We start from the raw sequence: 20,716 nt of genomic DNA on the forward strand, positions 1-20,716 counted from the left end.
CTCATCCTATAAACATGCTGCATAATCAGAATGTTGTCTCATTCTGTAAATATAAAATGGCTATATGTACATGGATATTTACAAATTTCATTAAACGGGAACAAGGATACTTCATCTATTTGATTTTTTACCCATTCTTTACACCCAAGAATGTCTGATCAGTTTTACCCTAACCATTTTCCTCTTTCTCCAACTTTCTTATTCCACACTCATCCCTTCTGCCATCTCTCCCATCTCTCCCTCCAGGGAGGTTGTGACTGTTGTACTAAAACCTCCAGGACTGGCTATCTATGACTGGCTCTACAGTGCTCAGGGCAAGAAGAGTCAACTGCAGACCTTTTGTTGCTCATTATCTTCTTGCTTCCATTTCTTAAAGGGAGAATATGTAGATTGGTCCCCTAACTTTGGAAATACAGGGGAAGTAAAACCAGAAATACTTCCCCTAACTTTGACTTGTATCAACACATTAAGGAAAGGAAAGATTGAAAGGATGTTCCCACACTCAAGGAACTTGTACAACCAAGTCAAGAGAAGCAAGTCAGGAGGAAAACAGAACCCCAATCATTTCTCCAGATGCTCTGAATCACCTCCAGGGCACAGGCATAGATGGCCCCAAACCCTGAATGCTACAGCAAGTGCGTATCCACTTACAGCAGATTTGTAAACAGATCTATTCTCCACTTAAAAACATTTTTTCAAGACCAGTGATTAAAAATGTAAACACTAAAACCTGAAAAAATATCAGTTCCCCTTGCAGAGCCCAGTGTTAAAATATAAACTCCGATGAGTGATTAGAAAAACACCACAGAAATAAATATACATATACATACATGTGTATTTTTTTCCAGTAGATTTTGGCCTTTTAATGACATTTGTTCATGAGAAAAAGAAATTCACTCATCCCAGCACCATAACCCCACCAACCTTCATGGGTGTTCTGCAAAAAAAGGTCCCATAGAGACCAAGAATATGGTGACATTTGGTGCTCTTCGATCAGAGTGTGAATATCACCCGTTTTCTCCTTTTAGCTCTTGCAATAAAAATATTCTCAGGCACGAAGCACAATGGCACAGGCTACAGCCCCTCCTCATGGAGTGTGATTCTCTCTGAGCCTCGCCTTCTGCTGCGTTTGAAGGAACCTCTCCCAGGACCGAGTAGCCCTGCTGGATCATCCTTTGCACTTTGGAATCAAAAGAAAAGAAACCAGAATGGGTGTCCATAACTACAGAGGTGTTGAAGTCATAAAGGGCTCAGGAGGATGGTGCAACTCTGGCCACAGTGGAACACACTCACAGGGCAGCCAAGGAGACCTCTCTGGAGGAAAGTGGAGTTAATTAGCCTTTTTATGCATATACACATGCCGGCTTCACACATTTAAAAAATAGACCCATGCTCAGCAAAGGGCCTATTTTAACACTGTCTTGTAAAAACCACATAGACGGATACTCTATCTCCTTTCTAGCAGCAACCCTGGCTCTAGACACTTGCTGATTTTAGCTATTTAAGCCTTAAGAATAAAGACGTCATGTGCAAAGTGCTCTGAAAAGCATTAAAAACAAAACAACTTTCACTCCTACAAGAAGTACTGAGCACCAATGAATTAATGCATCTAATAATTAATTGGCATTCTTGGAGGAAATTGTCCCTCTGTAATGTAGCCACTGGGCTGCTGTGAAAAAAAGATTCCAATTTATATTTGTTAAACAAATGATTTGATTAGTGACCAAAGTAAGGAGGAGTGAATGTTTTCCAAGCATGAGCTTTTCCACATGGCCTGGGTCAGCCACCGTACAGCAAGGCTGGCATGGGGCCAAGGGCCCTCTTGCCAATGAGACTAGAAGTCTCTGAAGAGCCACCATACACCCAATGCTGAGAGAGTTCCCCAAACAAAAGCCAGCCACGGAGTTCAACAACTGGCTTGCCACGGCACCATATGCTCCACAATATTGTCCTGCTGCAACAGTGGGGCCTGTCTTCAGTGTCCCCATGTGCTGCACAGCTGTCAGCCCAGGAGCTGTTTTATCATTATTTTCACTGTTTTATTACTTTTCTGGGAATTCAAATCAGTGTAACCACGCTTGATGCGCTGGTGAAAAATGGTATCTCCCTCCCCCTTCTCCTTCAACCTAATGAATTGCCTTTTTTCATATCAAAGAGTAATGAGCACCAAACCACATAATATTTATTCATGGAACAAAAGACCTAAGAATGGGGTGGCGGGAACAGGAGCAACTCCTGGGTGTGGACAGAAGAAAAGCTGGACATTACAACAGAGCTCCTCACATTGATCTCTGGTGACACTGGGTTCAATTTATAGGGAAATCCTTTTGGTTTTTGGCTCTCCCCACTCATTCCTGGGAGGGGCTTCCTTTAAGCAATTCCCTAGTTGATGCGTAGAGACCTTGATGCTAAGAGGTGGCAGGAGCCAAATGTAATTCATCCCATAGCCTTGATTGTGAAGTGTCTGCACATTTTGTTTTTCAGTGAAATTCCCCTAAAAAGCCTCCTGCTGCCTCTCTCATAAGCAATAAGCCCAGTATATCCCAGAATGTTCTAGATATATCCCTTTCCCCCCACTGCGTATGATCATGACCTCCATTGTGGATGAGGGCATAATTTAACCCAGGGAGAAAGGGCCACAGAAATAATAGCGATACTGGAGCCTTGTTTAATCTCAGATGACATGAATCTTACCCTCCCCACTTTGTGCCATAATCAACCTCTTACACTTTGTCAAGTTTTCTTATTAGTCCAGAAAATACAAAATAATATACAATAGTAGGAATAATTTAACCTAACCCATGGTTAATCTCCCTCTTTATAGACACTGGCAGTGTTTAATCATTCCCTTTGCAAAGGATCCCCAAATTGGGAGAGGCTGGATGGATGACTAAGTCAAGTTGGTGCAAAATGAGTCACATTTCTTTAAGGTCACTTCCCCAAATGTATGAGCCACCAAAGTGAAAGGAAAACTCTTTTTTTTTTTTTTTTTTGAGACAGAGTCTCGTTCTGTTGCCCAGGCTGGAGTGCAGTGTCACAATCTCAGCTCACTGCAAGCTCCGCCTCCTGAGTTCACGCCATCTCCCGCCTCCGCCTCCCGAGCAGCTGGGATTACAGGCACCCACCACACGCCCGGCTAATTTTTTGTATTTTCAGTAGAGACGGGGTTTCACCATGTTAGCCAGGATGGTCTCGATCTCCTGACCTCGTGATCCGCCCGACTCGGCCTCCCAAAGTGCTGGGATTACAGGCGTGAGCCACCGCGCCCGGCCAGGAAAACTATTTCTTAAGGTAAGCTAGCTATTAAACAAACGTTCTTCAAAAAATGATAAACAATGATGCTAAGAAAGTGGTTGAAGTTAAAGGGCTATGTGAACAACCTTAGGAAATTTAGCACCAGTGGCTGGGTTGCTTTTCTTCCTCCCATTTTATTGTTCAGTGTTTTGAATTTCTCCATTTAAAAATTCTATTTTGAAAATTTTAAAGGAGACTTTTTAAACTATAAACAAAGTTTAAATTTTTTCAAAAAGTCACAAAAGTAGTGACTTCTTCCTACAACCTGTGCTACCCATATGGCTGTGGGTTTTAACATTGAAAATTGTCCTTCTAGATAATTTTTCTCAAGCCCAGTAATCAAATATTTTTCTAAGCAATCCTCCTGCTTCTTCCTTACAGTCTCATTTCTGTAAGTCTGTCAAAGCAAATTATCTCGCTCCTCAAATTCATTGCTCTTTAGTGTATCGTAAACACATACATTACAAAAAGTTGAAGAAAACAAGTGTGTATTACACTTTGAAGGAAAAGATAGACATAAATATTCAAAGTATGCACTATCTTTGTTAATAGAGTAATGAAAATGGCATTAGAAAAAGTGGATGAGAATATCAAAGCCAGCCAATCCTCCTTTCTTCTTCCATATATGGTGGTCTCCACCCCCAGAAGTCAATACCAGAAACTCCTACACCATTACTTCAGAATAAAGAGGAAAGCAAAGTTCTCTAGTTTGCAATCCTTTGACATTCCAGACCACAGATAAACACAAACCCTACCAAACCAGTAACACAAACAACCTGAGCCTCCGCGGAGGGGACGAAGGCATGATTCTCACAGGCACACACTATCATTAAACTCCTTTACTTGAAACTACTGTTACATCTTTCTGAGCCTTCCAATTCCAATCTCAACCACAAACTGAAAGTTAATAAAAAGCCCCTGAATGATTCATATAAATCCTTTAAATCTAAGAACAGGAGCAAACACTAAAAAAGCAATAGCCCATTTAAATTTCAATAGCCTGAATGCCAGACATCCCTGATTGTCACATCTTGTCACCCTCCAAGTCACCATTCCATGTTCCTAGTTCACTGTGGGCTCCAGACATATTCCACTCTAACAAATACAACTTGCCAGAAGTATTTTTGAGTGTGGTTATTTACGGTTTTCACTAACAACTTTTTCAAACATTCCTTCAATAGGTTCTAAGAATTAAGCAGCGTGAAATCCAAATCTAAAATCATTGTCTCCATGCTTCATTGAAGAAAATGAACGTGAAAAATCCAATAGCAGCTGCAAACCATTTAAGAATTCCTAGTTAAACTGCAAAATACATTTTCAACCATTTAGCCATAACAACTTCTAAACGGAGAGAGCTGCTTCTTTATATAAACCACCTCTGTTTACCAAACATCAGAGAATCTCCGGGCAGAGGGCTACTGCAGGATGGGAATAGTAAGAGGATGTTACAACCCATGGGGTGCTGATCTGCACACACCACCGTGAGGAAATACGTTCAGTGATTAAAGACAAATGCCACCTGCATGCTTGGCCAAGGAGTCCACTGCTGTCGCCACACACTGTCCCCGGTGAGAGAGGGGAAAGGATGGACTGAAATCCCACAGTGGATTAGAACTGGGGACAAAAGGAGCCAGGAACAGAAGATGGCAGCATAGGAAGGGAACGTTATGGTTTGCCCCAGTTGGAGACTCCGGCAGTATTACCACTAAGGCATCCTGAAGCCCAAATTCAAGACTAAACAATGAAAATTTCCTATCTTCTTTGACTTGGTATCCACAAAATTTGTTGAATTCTGACATATGTCAAATTTCTTTGTGTATATGTTAACAAGATATTCCTATTTATAAATTCATATGGCTATTTGGCTATTCTGTCAAAATTAGCCTTTAGGCCAGGCACTGTGGCCCATGCCTGTAATTCTAACACTTTGAGAGGCCAAGGCAGGAGGATCACTTGAGGTCAGGTGTTTGAGACCAGCCTGGGCAACATAGTGAGAAACCATCTCTACAAAAAATTTTAAAAATTAGCCAGGCATGGTGGCACACACCAGTAGTCCCAGCTACTCAGGAGGCTGAGGCAGGAGAATCCCTTGAGCCCAGGAGTTGGAGGCTGCAGTGAGCTAAGATGGTGCCACTGCACTCTAGCCTGAGTGACAGAGCAAGCCCCTGTGTTTTGTTTTGTTTTTTTTGAGTCAGAGTCTTACTCTGTTGCCCAAGCTAGAATAGCCTTGAAACTGCCATATTTTTCTTTAAAGAAACGGTCTGAAACACTCACTTTTTGAGTTATATTAAAAACAAAAATCCAGCGGGGCACAGTAGCTCATGCCTATCATCCCAGCACTTTGGGCATCTAAGGCAGGTGGACAGTTTAAAGCAGGGGTTCGAGACCAGCCTGGGCAACAAAGTGAGACCCTATCTCTTAACAACAACAACAAAATGCATAATAAGGTTAAGATTTGATTTTAGTCATTTATTAACTATTACAAATCATCTCTGGACTCTTTCAAATAAAAATAAAATGTTTTCCAAAGGAATTAGAAATTAGATGTTTATTGCAACAGCTGTAATCTCAATAGTCTTTGGAAAAGAGTTTTTATCTAATAGTTGTTATAGTCAGATAGCTATGAAATAACTAACATTCAAAACATTTAGATAACCATTTATCTATAATCAATAAAAAGAGAAGTGTTGTACTTCATGCAAAATGCACGATAGTTGTCTACCTTGCATATAGGTGAAAGTCATCCTTGAAAGAAAACATTCTAGTGCTAGAAATAAAAGAAATAGAACCATGAAATATTAGAAGCAAACACAAAAAATAAGATGGCACTCCTCAGAGGGACAGTAGAGTAGCTAAACTAAATAATTAAGGAAAAGTTACAGGTTGAAATTTTATTGCATGACCAGAGTAGCACCTTTAAGAATCTCTTTATTTGGGGCCGGGCACGGTGGCTCATGCCTGTAATCCCAGCACTTTGGGAGGCCAAGGCGGGTGGATCACGAGGTCACGAGTTCGAGACCAGCCTGGCCAGTATGGTGAAACCCCGTCTCCACTAAAAATACAAAAAAATTAGCTGGGCATGGTGGCACGCACCTGTAGTCCCAGCTACTCAGAAGGCTGAGGCAGGAGAATTGCTTGAACCCAGGAGGCAGAGGTTGTAGTGAGCGAAGATCGCGCCACTGCACTCTAGCCTGGGCGACAAGGTGAGACTCCATCTCAAAAAATAAAAAAAATTAAAAGAATTAAAAAATAGAATCTCTTAATTTATCATATTGGATGGCCTAGGTGCAAGATTAAGAGAGAAGTTTTTTATTGTATGTACATAACCAACTTTTGCTATTTAAGCCACTGAAACAGAAGGCACCTAGCTATCTTTGGAATGAGGAAGCCCCCTTCCCTAAAGCTTACAGTGAGCACATAGCTGCATTAACTTAGCTAGCCAAAGGTTCAGAATAAAGAAGGAAGCAATAAGATGCTATGGGCCCAGCTAAATGGCAAAAAAAAATGCCTAAACCAAATCTATATTATAAATTGAAGCATAATACTTAGTTTACTGGAATCATTTGGTAGAGAATGACATATAAAGTTTAGGCCCCGGATCATGTACATTCCCACCCTTGGTTTATCTCTCTGGGTCAAATCATTGCCACATGCACCTTGTACAAGGTTCCGGGTCCTATTGTCACTGTCACAAAGGTAGAACATGACGTGGTGGGAAAGGAGATGGGGAGAGGAGAAACACTCAAGGCCAGAGGTACGTGAGGCCAGGAGACAGCAAAGTTGGGGACCTCATCATAAAACAGCAGGGCCTGGCAAGAACCAGCACTACCATGTCCCTGAATTGTGGCTCCTGTTCAGACCGATAAAGGAAAGTCAAATAGATGAGAACTGCTCTTTGGGAAAACATGGCTATTTAGAAAATGCAGTTGCTTAGACAACCTTTCCAAGAAGAAACACTGCAGTCAGGTGAAGGCAGAAAAATGTAGTAACCAAGAGCACAGATTCTGGAGCCAGGTTGCTCTGGCTATTGTAAAAATATAGATGATAATTATTATTATCTCAGTGTAGGGGAGCTGCTATGCCAAAGGGAAAGCAAAACAACTAAGAACTCTGATGAAGGGCAGTCGTCAGACCACTGCAGCACCTGTTTATAATGAAAACTGATAGGACTTCTCACTGTCTAAACAAATGCTATAAGGTGCCTGTCGAAGCAAGTCATTTTGATGCATTTTCTACAGTTGGCCAGGTCAGCAGGTTGTTATTACCGTGTTACACAGATGACTGGATTAGTCAGGGTAATTTAACCTGTAGGAAGTGGCAACTCACAGACCTGAGATTTTTATGACCACTCCAATCTGCACCCATGAACACCCCAGGTACTGTATCACCCACTGAAATACATTTTGCAAATAAAGCCATATAATCACGCCTATGAAACACAAAGCTCAGGAAAGGTAAAAAAGAACCACAAACTTGTTCAAGGAAGTGAATTTCCCACTTTCACAGAATGAGCAGGACCTGGTTGAGCAGGTTCCTCCTTCAGTAAAACCTCTTTAAGGGCCAGCTGAGAAAAAGGAACGTCACTCCTATAAGATGTGTTATTTGCCAAATACACAGCCTTTAAAAACTAGTAGTGTTCTGTGCAAAGAAAAACACCAGTTACTAGAGTTGATACTGCTTTAAGCCATATTGTTAAGGAGACATAATTATCATTTGCCCTAAAATGGGCTGTAATAAGATTCAGGTGCTATATTAAACCGTATTAGATTAAGAGATTTTTCCGCCAACTTTTTTCTCTTTATACATATTATATCTATAGAAAGAACCCTAAATCTGTGCTACAGAAATGCTCACATATGTATAAGGATATATGGATAAGGATGTTCATTACAGAAACATTTAATTGGCAAAAAATAAGAAACCACTAAAGTATCTATCAATAGAGAATCATTCAATAAATTATGAAACGGTCATAATATGGAATGCTATATAGCAGTTAAAAAGAATGAGTTGAGGATCTATATGTACCAACTTGGATGGCTCTCTAAAATATATGAAAGAGAAAAAAGTGTATTTCAGACAAGTATACATAATATGATTCCATTTATGTAGGAAAAAATGAATATGTGATTATGTACAATATGTACAATATATAATATATACGTAAGTGAACAGAAGAGGGTCTGGAGAAAGATTCCAGACTGTAGTTACTTCTGAGAAAGGAAATAACATTGAGGGGAGAAATTAAGTCACTTCTTAACCTATTTACTTTTATTTAGTAATTTATTCAACAAATTAAATTTAGAGTTCCTCCTATGTACAGGTAGGTCTTTTCAAGTCACAGGAATATAATAATGAATAGACAAAGTCCCGGTCCCTCTCCAATGTTCCAGCCAAATGAACAACTTTTGCTGGGACAGTTCTACTCAGCAAAGCAGCCTATTTCGTCTTTGAACAGCTTAAATTTTCATAAGATTGGCTTTTTAAATATATCTATTAAACCACAACCTGGATCCTAATAACTGTCAACCAAAGATCTTAAATTTATCCCCTTGAGGCCATACAGAGCACATCTAATCCCTTCTTCAGGTGACAGTCCTTCAAATATTTTAAAAAAAGCAATCCTAGCACCCCCTAAATCAGACTAAACACCTCCAGGTCTTTCAACTGTTCTTCCTGTGACATCGTTTCAAGACTTTGCACCTTCCTGCATGCTTCTTTCTAAATGTTCTCCTCTTTGTCTAGTTTCCTCTGAAAGCTCAATGTCAAGCCATGATCATGGTGCTACAAGTGTCACCTAGTCCCAAAAACAAGGGGGGAAAGAAAGACAATCTGCCTCATTTTTAATAACTCTACCATACCTTAATTTTATTCTCCATCACACCAACTAATCCTCTCCTCTGCACAGTTTTATTTGAAATGAATTTTGTTACAGAAAGCAATGCTTGCAAGAAGATACAAAGCATCTAATGCCCTTAGGATTTTCCTAAATGTTAGTTTTTTTAAGTGTTTCCATTTACATGTCTAATAAGACAACAAATACCATTTCATAAAACTAATTTGAAATGTGAAACTATGTCCTGCTGCAGTCCCGTTGAGAACAAGGACATCTGTTCACCACTGCATCCCCAGTGGCTAAAACAGTGGCCAATGTGCAGCAGTTGTTCAGCACATGTTCAGGAGACGTTGGCTTGTGCACGAGTGAAATCAGCCTCAAATCACTCAACTTTAAGTCCGCATTTGGGCAGAGGCAACAACTAAGTGAAATGAAAGTAATTCATTAAAATATGCCTAGCATTTGTGCAGCACCATAAGGTGTTCAGGACTTTCACATATACTAACTCGTTTGACCAATGACTCTGTGAGGTAAAAAGAATGACAACTGACCAGGCGTGGTGGCTCACACCTGTAATCCCAGCACTTTGGAAGGCCAAGGCAGGCAGATCATGAGGTGAGGAGTTCAAAACCAGCCTGACCAACATGGCGAAACTCCATCTCTACTAAAAATACAAATATTAGCCAGGCGTGGTAGCGCATGCCTATAATCCCAGCTACTCAGGAGGCTGAGGGAGGAGAATCGCTTCAACCCGGGAGGTGGAGGTTGCAGTGAGGTGAGATCACGCCACTGCATTCTAGCCTGGGTGACAGAGCAAGACTCCGTCTCAAAAGAAGACAACCATTCACCTTTCTGACAGGCAAGAAGAGATAACAATCATGAAGTAAACAGCCAGAACATCATACCACATGGCCAGCTAGGATGGCGCTGCCATGCAACACAGCAGTCCTCTAACTTCTTCCCAGGCATCCTTTACCTCATCGCTGCACCTCTGCCTCTCTCCACTCTTCAAGTAATGAGTGTTTTTAAAAAGCTGAGAGTAATGCCACATGTGTAAACCCATCTTCTTTCATATTTTCAAAACTCCAAGAGAGCTCTTTGTTTAAAGCAGGGCCCCTCATCAGCAGCATTATTTTGGATCAGGTAACTCTCTGTTATGGGTGTAATCTCTTGTAGGATATTAGTAGAATCCCTTCCTTCTACCCACCTCTACCCCTGCCTTCTAGACACCTGCAGCAGCCCTCCAGCTATGACAACCAAAAATGTCTCCCTGCATTGCCAAATATTCCTGGGGTAGGGCCAAACCTCTACCAGTTAATAATCAATGAATTAAAGCCAGGCTCAGTGGCTCATGCCTGTAATCCCAACACTTTGGAAGGCCAAGACAGGCGGATTGCCTGAGCTCAGGAGTTCGGGACCAGCCTGGGAAACACAGCAAAAACCCATCTCTACCAAAAATACAAAAAATTTGCTGGGAGTGGTGGTGAGCACCTGTAGTCCCAGCTACTCGGGAGGCTGAGGCAGGGGAATTGCCTGAACATGGGAGGTAGATCATGCCACTGCACTACAGCCTGGGTGACAGAGTGAGACCCTGTCTCCGAAAAAAAAAGCAAAACCAAAAAGGAAATAATTTTTTATAAGGAATCCTATAGTAAATCCATTCACATGGCAGTAGTAATAATTTAAGAGAGCATGGAAATATTTCAGGAACGTGATTTGTTTTCCAGGTACAAACAATATAGCCATTAGCTCTTAAAAATATATATTCGAGTTTCAGTAAGTTCTCCAAGTTCAGAATAGGTTACTAAAAGCATGCTTTACTTCTGTAAACTCCCAAAGCACCAGCATATAGTCTGTTTATCCACACATGCTCTCACATGTCTCTCTACCCTGATATCCATTCTAGGTGATGCCTCCAAAATGCTCATCCCTTTTTGCCTCTCCTACCTTACCACTAGTTCAAGCCCTTTACTGGGTACCCAGCCTTTTAGATTCACGCTCAATCACTGAGCTACTTTCAGCATCTAACAAATAAAGAAAGAAAAATAACCAACCAGAGTGAGAATAAAGGGCACAAGCAGAGCATGTCTTTCAGAGCTGTGCAATCCTTTTGAGTCACAGTTGCAACCCAGGTTGAATCTACACAAACAGACTTAGAGCACTTCGGCCTTTTCCTTTGAAGGGATAGAAGCCCCTGTCCAGACGTACTCTGGAGGTGGAGAAAGATGTTGGGAAAGGGAAGAAGAGATACACAGCAATGTAACCTAATAACCTCCTTTACCCATGGAAGTAAACGCTGTTAACAGTTGAGGGGTGGAGGGTCCATAAACATGAAATGATACACAACCAGATTCTACTCAACAGGATGGAGATAAAAGGAGTTAGGAAAATTCTGAAAGTTCCTAGTTAAAAACTAAATATTTCACTTAAGTTTGCTACAGTTGTTAAGCCATTGCGAAAGGGGGATGAATATTAGTTATTAGCATTTTAAAAGGTTCTACTTCAGCATAAAGGTTATTTCCAACCAACGGGAAGTCCAATATAATCAAAAGGTGCCTAAATTATTCGTGCGGAGTCACTTTCTTTATGTCAGAGGAAGTACTGCCAGCCCTTTGAGATTTGTTTTGTTTTGTTTTGTGTTTTTGAGACAGGATCTCGCTCTGTCACCAGGCTGGAGTTCAGTGACATGATCTCAGCTCACTGCAAACTCCACCACCCTGGTTCAAGCAATTCTCCTGCCTCAGCCTCCCAAGTAGCTGGGATTATAGACATGCGCCACCACACCCGGCTAATTTTTGTACTTTTAGTAGAGATGGGGTTTCACCCTGTTGGTCAGGCTCGCCTCGAACTCCCGACCTGGTGATCCGCCCTCTCGGCCTCCCAAAGTGCTGGGATTACAGGCGTGAGCCACTGCGCCCAGCTTTTTTTTTTTTTTTTTTTTTTTTTTTTTTTGAGGAGTTTCACTCTTGTTGCCCAGGCTGGAGTGCAATGGCACAATCTCGGCTCACTGAAACCTCCACCTCCCATGTTCAAGCAATTCTCCTGCCTCAGCCTCTCACCTCTCAAGTAGCTGGGATTACAGGCGTGTGCCATCACGCCAGACTAATTTTTGTATTTTAGTAGAGATGGGGTTTCACCATGTTGGTCAGGCTGGTCTTGAACTCCTGACCTCAATTGATTCACCCATCTCAGTCTCCCATAGTGCTGGGATTACAGGCATGAGCCACCATGCCCAGTCACCTTTTGAGATTTTTTTATTAAATTCCTCCAAGAATAGTATGCACAGCTTGCCATAGTAGTAATTTCCTGCTCCTATCCATGTGTGCATGTGACCCTCAAAGAATGCTGAATGCTGTTCTTCTGTCCCAAATGGAGAAAGGAACTCAAAAACCCCTCCACTGTTTAACAGATGGAATTGCCAAGTAGACTTTTAAAAAAGTGTGCTCCTTCTCTGATCCACTGAATGGAACCCCATGATCGTTAAGTACTTATTATACAGCAGGCCCTCAACTCCATTTTCTGAGTAATTTTATCTAACCCTATTTCTTTTGTTCTTTAAAATTTCTTAGATTTAAACAATAACAAAAAAATTAAACTAAATTAATCAGTTATTGGTGACAGCTGATTTTTCAGAAGCTACATTTGCAACTCACAAAACTGAATAGTGAATTTTTGGAATCTGGAAAGCAGACTGTATTTGTAATAAAAATTTAATTTGTGGGGGAACCTGTAATTTTGGAGCAGTCATCTGCAAATTAACTTATTTTGCAGATACAATGTCAAATTGGTTTGAAACAACAGGAAAGTAAAGCATATTAAGTTTTCCTTAAAAATCATGGAAAGGTGATATAACATCCTGAAGCCTGAAACTGCTGTCATTAGCACTAATGACTATATTGATTTTTAAAAATTTGGCCGGGTGTGGTGGCTCATGCCTGTAATCCCAGCACTTTGGGAGGCTGAGGCGGGTGGATCACGAGGTCAGGAGATCGACACCATCTTGGCCAACATAGTGAAACACCGTCTCTACTAAAATACAAAAAATTAGCAGGGCATGGTGGTACATGCCTGTAGTTCCATCTGCTCGGGGGAGGCTGAGGCAGGGGAATCAACTGAACACAGGAGGCGGAGTTTGCAGTGAGCCGAGATTGCACCACTTCACTCCAGCCTGACGACAGAGCAAGACTCCATCTCAAAAAAAAAAAAAAAAAATTGTTATCCCCTTGAATCTGGCTAGCATAATACTGAAAATCTACAGAGAATATACATTGTCAAAGTCTTGGATGCAAGAGCGTGATTTAGCATTTTAACTTCCATGAAGCACTACAGACAATGTACCAATGCTGCTGAATGAATGAATGAAATTAGAAACTCAGTCTTTATTATTTGTGCTAAGGAAGAATAAAGGCAAATCCATATTAAATCCAAAATGGTATTGTATCCGATTGTTTCATTAGTTCTGAGAGTCAGGAGCACCAAAATTAAATTTTTTCTCTTCTTATTGCTTCTTCCCACTCTTTGATAAAGGTGTTAAAGATCACTGAAAAGACCAAAAGGTTGGCAGCAGGTGGGGGAAGGAAAAACAAAGCAAGCAGCCAGAGGATCTGAAAACTCAATAATCAGCCTTTGAATAATAGAGTGAAAAATGTAAAGCTATTTGGGAGACTTAAAAGGTAGACACTATGAAAATCTTGACAGTGAGTTTTAAATATGTTCCTCTTTATAAGAGTCTGATGTCTGATTGATTGATTTCACAGTTCTCCAAGATGGGTAATGTGGAAAAAGACAACAGAATTTCGCCTTTTGAGCTCAAGAGTGTAAGACAGGACTGTTACTTAACAAACAGGGAACAGTAATCACACAAGTACTTCAAATGTATCCAAGAATTACTATGTAACATGCAAAACAGGTTCTTACACTAGATCCCTTGACTGGCACCCTCACCAGGGTAAGTGAATGAGTGAACGTGTGAGTGTGTGTGTGTGCGCGTGCACACGTGCACGTGCATGCATGAGAGAGAGAAATACCTTATTCCTATCTCAACCAAATGGGCAGGAAAACCTCTTTACCAACAGTTGGCTATTAGTCTCACAGCAATATTCAGAAAATAACTCTATAAAACTCTATTTTAATGTTTAAATTCCTCATCCTTCTTCTTCCAGAGATGTCAGTAAACTATGTACCAGGACTGACCATTTTTCTCCTATCAGGTGGCAGAAAACCTGAAAAAGATTCTAAAGCTTGCCCTTATAATTCTAATGAGACAGGATAGAAAGTATCAAGCATACTAGCTTCCTGAAAACTTGGCTTTCCTCGGGAAGGAACCCAGCTTGAAGAGCATTTTGTAGATTATGATTAATGGTTAACTAACTCTGCTTCTACTTTTCTGACCACTGGCTACCCAGTACTAAATAAAAAAATGTACCACAACCAAAGAACATAACAGAATTAAATATGTATTGGAGCTTAAAAAAATGCTTCTTGAGAATTAAAAGAAAAAAAATACATGTGAAGGACAGGAAAAATGAAATTTCAAAAAGTTTTCCACAAACTTAAGGCACACTGTGTTGGGTAATGGAAAGCTTTCCGAAAGTCTGTCCCGTTACCCATGCTAGCAGCAGAACAGGATGAGCTGAAGAAAAGGTTATCATAGGGAAGATGTAGAAATAGCCTGGTAATACGAGCTTGCCAAAAAAATGGATACAGAGCCAGTAATTTACCTTCAACAGGGTAAGAAATGGGAAGCCAGATTCATGTATAAGGAGATTTAGCAGTGGACTAATATGTTGACATTTCCTGAATCTATTCCAGGAATGGATGGAACATTTTGGACGGGCTGTAGCTGTCTCCAATACTCAGTAATAATGCATTTATTATCAAATGCATGTTACGAATTTTATGTGATAAGCTCTTCAGAACAGGGGTCACATAGACTTATACAGTCTGTAAGCTGTATATAAATTAAGCACACTCTGAAAGTTACGATGGTGCTAATACAGTGAAGAGGTCATGAAAACAATATGGGTCTTATCTAGGTCAAGTAAGACTATCAGCATTTTGAAATTTTGAAAACTGTGCGCTGTCATGCTTTTTGATGTGCCTGCTCAGCTTGAAAATGAACTTGTCAATTGAAATTCACCTTAAAATTTTAACCAGGACCTCAGTTCCAAATACAGCAAATAAACAATGCCCCCTTTTGTTACCACAAATAATTAAAAGATATATTTTGAAATGAGGCTCTCTGACAGGTGAAGTCAATAGTTTTCACCAAGTCTTTTGAGAGGAAGAAAAAAACTTCTATGTCAATAAAGTGGTGGTGGTTGGGGTGGGATCATTTGACTAATGTTCAGAACAGACCTAATACCTGAGGTAGTGCAGCTTCAAACCCAGGCCTGCACCACCTACTCTATCAACAGGGTTGGTGAGGTGAGAACCCAGCCCCTTCTGCAGCAGCCTGTAGCCAAGGAAAAATTTTTACCCCTCACCCACTCTGCTTTTTGTTTGCTTTTTGTTTTTCATGCCCACTCTTGTAAATGTGTAAGACAGGAAAACAAATCAAAAGAGGCAAAGCCCTCATCAGACTGCCTTCTTAACCCAAGCAAGGCAGAAAGATAATCGCTATTTAGTACTTTGGACATACTGGTCCTTAGAAGGTAAACAATACCAATAAAACAGTAAAGAATCCTATTCATCTTTATTTTTATATCACCTTATTATTATTTTGCTGTGTGTGATCATTGTTTTTCTTTAGGGCTTTCCAAATAGAGCGCCCAATCTGAGAACCATATTTAATTGTTCTGTGCCTCACTGGAGTACAACTATAATCCAGCAGTCAATTCAAGAAAATGAAGAGCAACGTTTTCTTTACAATCTCTATTTCTGAGATTTTACCTCATATACAGACTGCTAAAATACTCTCATTTCAGAGGCCAAGGTTACTTTTTAAACTAATTATTTTAAAAGGAAATATAACTTGTAGAGCATGCGGGGTTTTTTTTTTCTTTTTTTTTGGTACACAGAATTTACTTGCAACTCTGCTTAAGAGTTAAGGCTTACATTACATTCATTACACTCATCACACATACCAGTGAGAGATGCACATGTAACAGCTGAAGCTAAAATACACTCCTATTCCGTACATAGCCCTGGCATTTATTAATGCATAAGTCTAATCAACAGGCTAAATCATTGTCATAAAACTGATAGAAAATTTTGTTTTCAGGCAGTCTTCTTTCAAGTCTATCTGTTGCTAATTTGCTAAACTGGGATTCACTATGAAATCTACAGCTGATGTCTCTATTCAAGCATTATCTTTTTATTTTCAAAAGTAAGCTGCGGCTTGCGTTTGCTGTCTTCTTCCCAGTAAGGTCAGGAGGCTGGGCTTGCTTCCACCTGCGAGTGTATCACAACCCAGGCGCGCGCACCCGAGCCCTCCCTCCACCCATCTACCAGGGCGGAAACCAGAGAACAGAACCCAAACACCAAAACTTTCTGGTCGCAAACGCTACTCATCTTGCCGTGTCCAGAGACTCGGCACTGGAAACGGCACTGGCTTTTGTTCCAGGGTCGCCCAGCTGGCGAGGTAAACGTCACAGCAGTCCTTGATCCCCAAAGATTGTGAGAGATTCTGTGGCACGGGAATTTTGGAGCCTCCCGAAAGGAGCCCACTTCTGCGCAACCTATGCGCGTGGGGTGTACAAACACACGAAAAGAGGACGCGGGGTGGGCAGGAATGAAACCTTCAGTTCCTCTTAAATTCTCAGACTCAGGTTCACAAAATGAATCTCCTCCTCCGTGGACGGGCGCGAGGGGGGCTGGGGCTGGGAGAGAAATAGGTTGGAGAAGGGACCGGAGCTACAGTCGTGATGCAGGACCGGCCCCGCCTCCGGCTACAATCAGAAAAGCTACAGTATGTCAGTGGTTTTCGGCTTCCTGTTTGTAAAGCGAGAACCTCCCCCGACTCCGGGACTGTCGTTCTTCCTCAAAACCAACCGAGACGGCCCCTTCTTCGCGCTCCGGGCAGCCTCAGCCGCAGGGGAAGAAAGAGGAGGGGAGCGGGGGCATGGGGGGCGCGGCGGGGCGGGGACAGCCGCGATGGAGGGGGCAGGGCCACGGGGCGCAGCACCCCTCCCAGCCCGGCGGCCCCGGGGGCTGAGCTGGGCCGCGAGGCGGACAAAGCGCCTCCCGCTCCCTCCCCCACGGCCACGTTCCAAAAGGGAGGGAGAAGGCGGGCAAGAGGGGCTGGAGGAGGAGGAAGGGGAGGGGGAGGAGGAAGAGGAGGAGGGAAGGTGCTGCCGGCGGGACTGGGCAGGATCGCGCCGACCTGGGAGGGGAGGGAGGAGGGGTTGGGCGCCCTCGGAGAACTGGGAGGAGGGAAGGATTCTTGAGGCCCAAGATAAACAAATTGTTCCTCTTCACGTGCGGGGTGAGGGGAGGTGGGGAGCGAGCGCTGCGGCGTCGCCTCCCCTCCCCCTAGCCGACTCTTTGTCACCGAGCGCCGGCCCGAGCGCCCGGCGAAAGCCCGTGGCAGCACTGGCATCACCCCCGGCGCCGGGGACTCACAGACCGGGAACTTGTGCGATTTCTAAACCGCACGACGGGAGGGCCGCCCCTGCCGGGCTCTGCGCCGCCGATCGCGGGGCGGTCTGCACGGGAAACGGGCGAAGGTGCGCGGCCCCGGCACGCTCCAGGATTCCCGTCGCCCGGCCCACCCAGCACCCGGGCGGCGCGGTGGGGGAGGGGGCGCAGACACCTTTCCCAAGCTTCCGGCCTCCCCTCACCCAGAAAGGAAAGCAAAAGAACCGGAGAAGGGAGATAAGAGAAAGGATTCTAGCCTCCGGCTTGGGGGGTGGGAACTGCCCCTTCCTCCTGGAGAAGTTAAGCCATTGGCTGCTCATCCTACCTCGAACCCGCCCACCCAGCCATTTAAGCCTCTTTTACCTCCCTGCTACCTTCCACTGCTCTGGGCTTATTAGGCAGGCCCCCAAAGTTGGCGGGCAGTGGGGCGGGGGGAGCCAAGCGGAGGACTCCGTGCAAGCAAGTTTAAAAGGAAAAAAGGAAAGAATCCCAAGCGAAGTTGTATGGCGGGGCCTCTTGGCGCAAACCTTGGGTGTTGCTTTCCCCTCCCGCCCCCTCCAGGCCGCTCCCCTCTTAACCCTCCCAGCCGCTCCACCTGCCGGGCTGGCCCCGAGTCTCCAGCAACCAGCGGAGCGCACCCGCGCCCCGCATCCGCGCGCGCTCCCGCGAGCACCCCCGCGCGCAACCACCCTCGCTTGTTTCTCACCCACTTCAAAGTTCATTCACAAAACTCTCAGACTTTCTCAGCCCAAAGTGGGTGAGCTGGGGAGAGGAGGCGAGAGGCTCTCCTTCCCCGCTTCCCCCTAGGGGTTGAGGGCCTGGTGCCCGCCCAGAATCTGCGACAGCATCAACATCTCCACGCACCCAGCGGATGTGCAGAGGGGTGGGCGTAGGGGGACGGGTCTGGGGAGGAGAGGCGGCGCGGCTAGAGGTGGGGTGGGAAGCGGCGAAGAGGAGGAGCAAGGTTTCAACTCAGGGGTTCACTCTTTCAAATCGGTATCCAAGAAAGGGAAGGGGGTAAACTTTTCCAGCACCTCACTTCGACGCTCCTCTCGGCTCCCTCCGCCCCTCGCAGTCGTGACTGGCTTCTCCCCTCTCGCCCCCTCCTCCCCAAATCTGACAACCTTGACAGATTAACAGGTAGCGGCGACGGCAGCTTTTTCCCTAAGAAAAGTTGACGTTAACCCTTCGGCTTCAGCCCACCTCACCCACCGTGCAAATCAGACCCTTGTACCCCTATGTAAGAAGCTCCACGCGCCCCCCACTACCAGCACCACCACAACCCCCAACGCGCGCCGCAAGCCCGCTGCCCGTGCGCCCTCACCATGATCAGCGTGTGGTTCCTCTGCTCCGCCGAGGCAGCCTCCGCATCTTGCTGGGGTTTGCTCGGGTGCTGCTGTTTGCCGGTGCCGGCGCTCGATTTCTTGGCCCTCTGCTCCAGGGTCCGCTGGTAGAGGCTCACGGTGTCCCGGCGCTCCAGCTCCAGCTGCTCCACCTGAGCCTGCTGGTACCTGTTCTCGCAGTTGACGTGGTGCCGCCGGCAGCCCTCGATGCGCTGGCGGAGCCGCTCCACCACGGTGCTGTGCTTGGGAACGGCCGCCGAGCCGCCGCCGGGGCCCCCGGAGCCGCCGCAGCCACCGGCAGCCGGGTGATTGCTACTCGGAGCAGCGGGAGTACTATTGGGAGTATTATTCACACCGATCCCGGCCCCGCCGAGGCTGCTGTTCAGGCTACTGTTGATGCAAATACTACTGCCATTCGCGGCAGCAGCGGGGGCTGCGAAATCCCCCATCCTGCTCCCCGGGCACACTATTTTGGAAGAACTTTTTTTATCCACCCCCCTATCAGCCTCCTCCTTGGGTCCAAGGATTAAAATAGTTTAAGTGGAACGCGGGGGAGACGCAAGCACATGGATGGAAACGGCGATCCCGACGGGGCGAAAAAAAAAAGGGGGGGGAGATTTTGGGGTGGTTTTTTGTTTCCTTTTTTTAAACTGTAAAAGCTCGAGGGGAAGAAAAGGGGGGAACGTTATCGGAATACCATCAGACACCTATCAACAAAAAGAATCACAACAAACTGAGCCAGCAGCAAATCGGGTTGCAACTCAAGGGGAGATCCGCTCCTCGCCTGCCTTCTTTTTATAATCCATTATTTTCTAATAAATTCCAGGAGATTTCCGGTGGTTGGCAAGCATTTTCTCCCTACGTACCGAAAAACACACCCCATGTACACACACAAGCATATGCCTCCAGTGCGGACACGCGCGACACACACTCACTCCACACCGCATCGGAAAACGGCAAGCTTGCTTATTGCATTTTCCTTCCACAAAAAAGTTTTGGTGTTTATGCCGCCCCGTGTTCTCAAAGTACTTTGGCTGTTCAGTTGCATTTCACAGGAACCTAGATATCGAATCCTCGGGCTGGGGGAAGTAAACACATGGACAGTCCGAGGCGACTGCAAAAGTAGATCGGTGAAGTCCTTTGCAAAACGCCGCGCGGAGAGCAGCACCTAACGCTCGGCTGGGCTGCCGCTGCCGCCGCTGCTCCTGCCACCATCACAATGATCAACTGCTCGCCGCCGCCGCCGCCGCCGCCGCCGCCGCCGCCTCCTCCTCCTCCTCTCGCTCCTCCACCTCCTCCTCCTCCTCCATGCCAGCGGAGTGATATCAGGACGCGCGAGCTCAGTAAACACGGCAGCGGCGGCGGCTGGAGGCCGTGAGACAAGCCCGCGGACACGGCGCAAAACCCGGCCCGGACTCTCACCCGGCAGGAGCGGGCGCGGCACGCTCCAGCACCCGGCTCCCGCCTCCGTCGCCTCGGCGCCCCGCGCCCCTCCCACGCCCCCAACCACACTACCGCCCTGCCGAGAAGCCCAGAGTCGCCAGCAACGGGGAGAAGAAAGATTCTGGGGGATCTCAGAAATAAATCAACTTTTGACCTGTGTGTGTGCGTGAGAGCGTGTGTGAGTGTGTGTGTCTGTGTACGCGCGCGCGCGTGCGCGGGGACG

At 44.8% G+C, this 20,716-nt stretch overlaps 1 protein-coding gene and 1 long non-coding RNA gene across 2 annotated transcripts in view; one reads left to right on the forward strand and one right to left on the reverse strand.

Moving 5' to 3' along the window:
• MAML3 (mastermind like transcriptional coactivator 3) overlaps positions 1 to 20,417 on the reverse strand; it is a 435,956-nt gene extending 415,539 nt beyond the window's left edge. The window contains exon 1 of the mRNA XM_001088303.5: positions 19,032 to 20,417. Coding sequence (XP_001088303.2) covers positions 19,032 to 19,499 — 468 coding nt within the window. The 5' untranslated portion in view covers positions 19,500 to 20,417. The remainder of the gene's footprint in view (positions 1 to 19,031) is intronic.
• On the forward strand, positions 3,075 to 5,823 carry LOC144340841 (uncharacterized). Its single transcript, XR_013417306.1, has 2 exons — positions 3,075 to 3,291; positions 4,476 to 5,823. It is a non-coding gene; the product is annotated as an uncharacterized LOC144340841 (long non-coding RNA).
• Positions 20,418 to 20,716: the final 299 nt, after the last annotated feature.

Source organism: Macaca mulatta, chromosome 5 (assembly GCF_049350105.2).
Source record: "Macaca mulatta isolate MMU2019108-1 chromosome 5, T2T-MMU8v2.0, whole genome shotgun sequence".
In the NCBI taxonomy this organism is placed as follows: Eukaryota; Metazoa; Chordata; class Mammalia; order Primates; family Cercopithecidae; genus Macaca; species Macaca mulatta.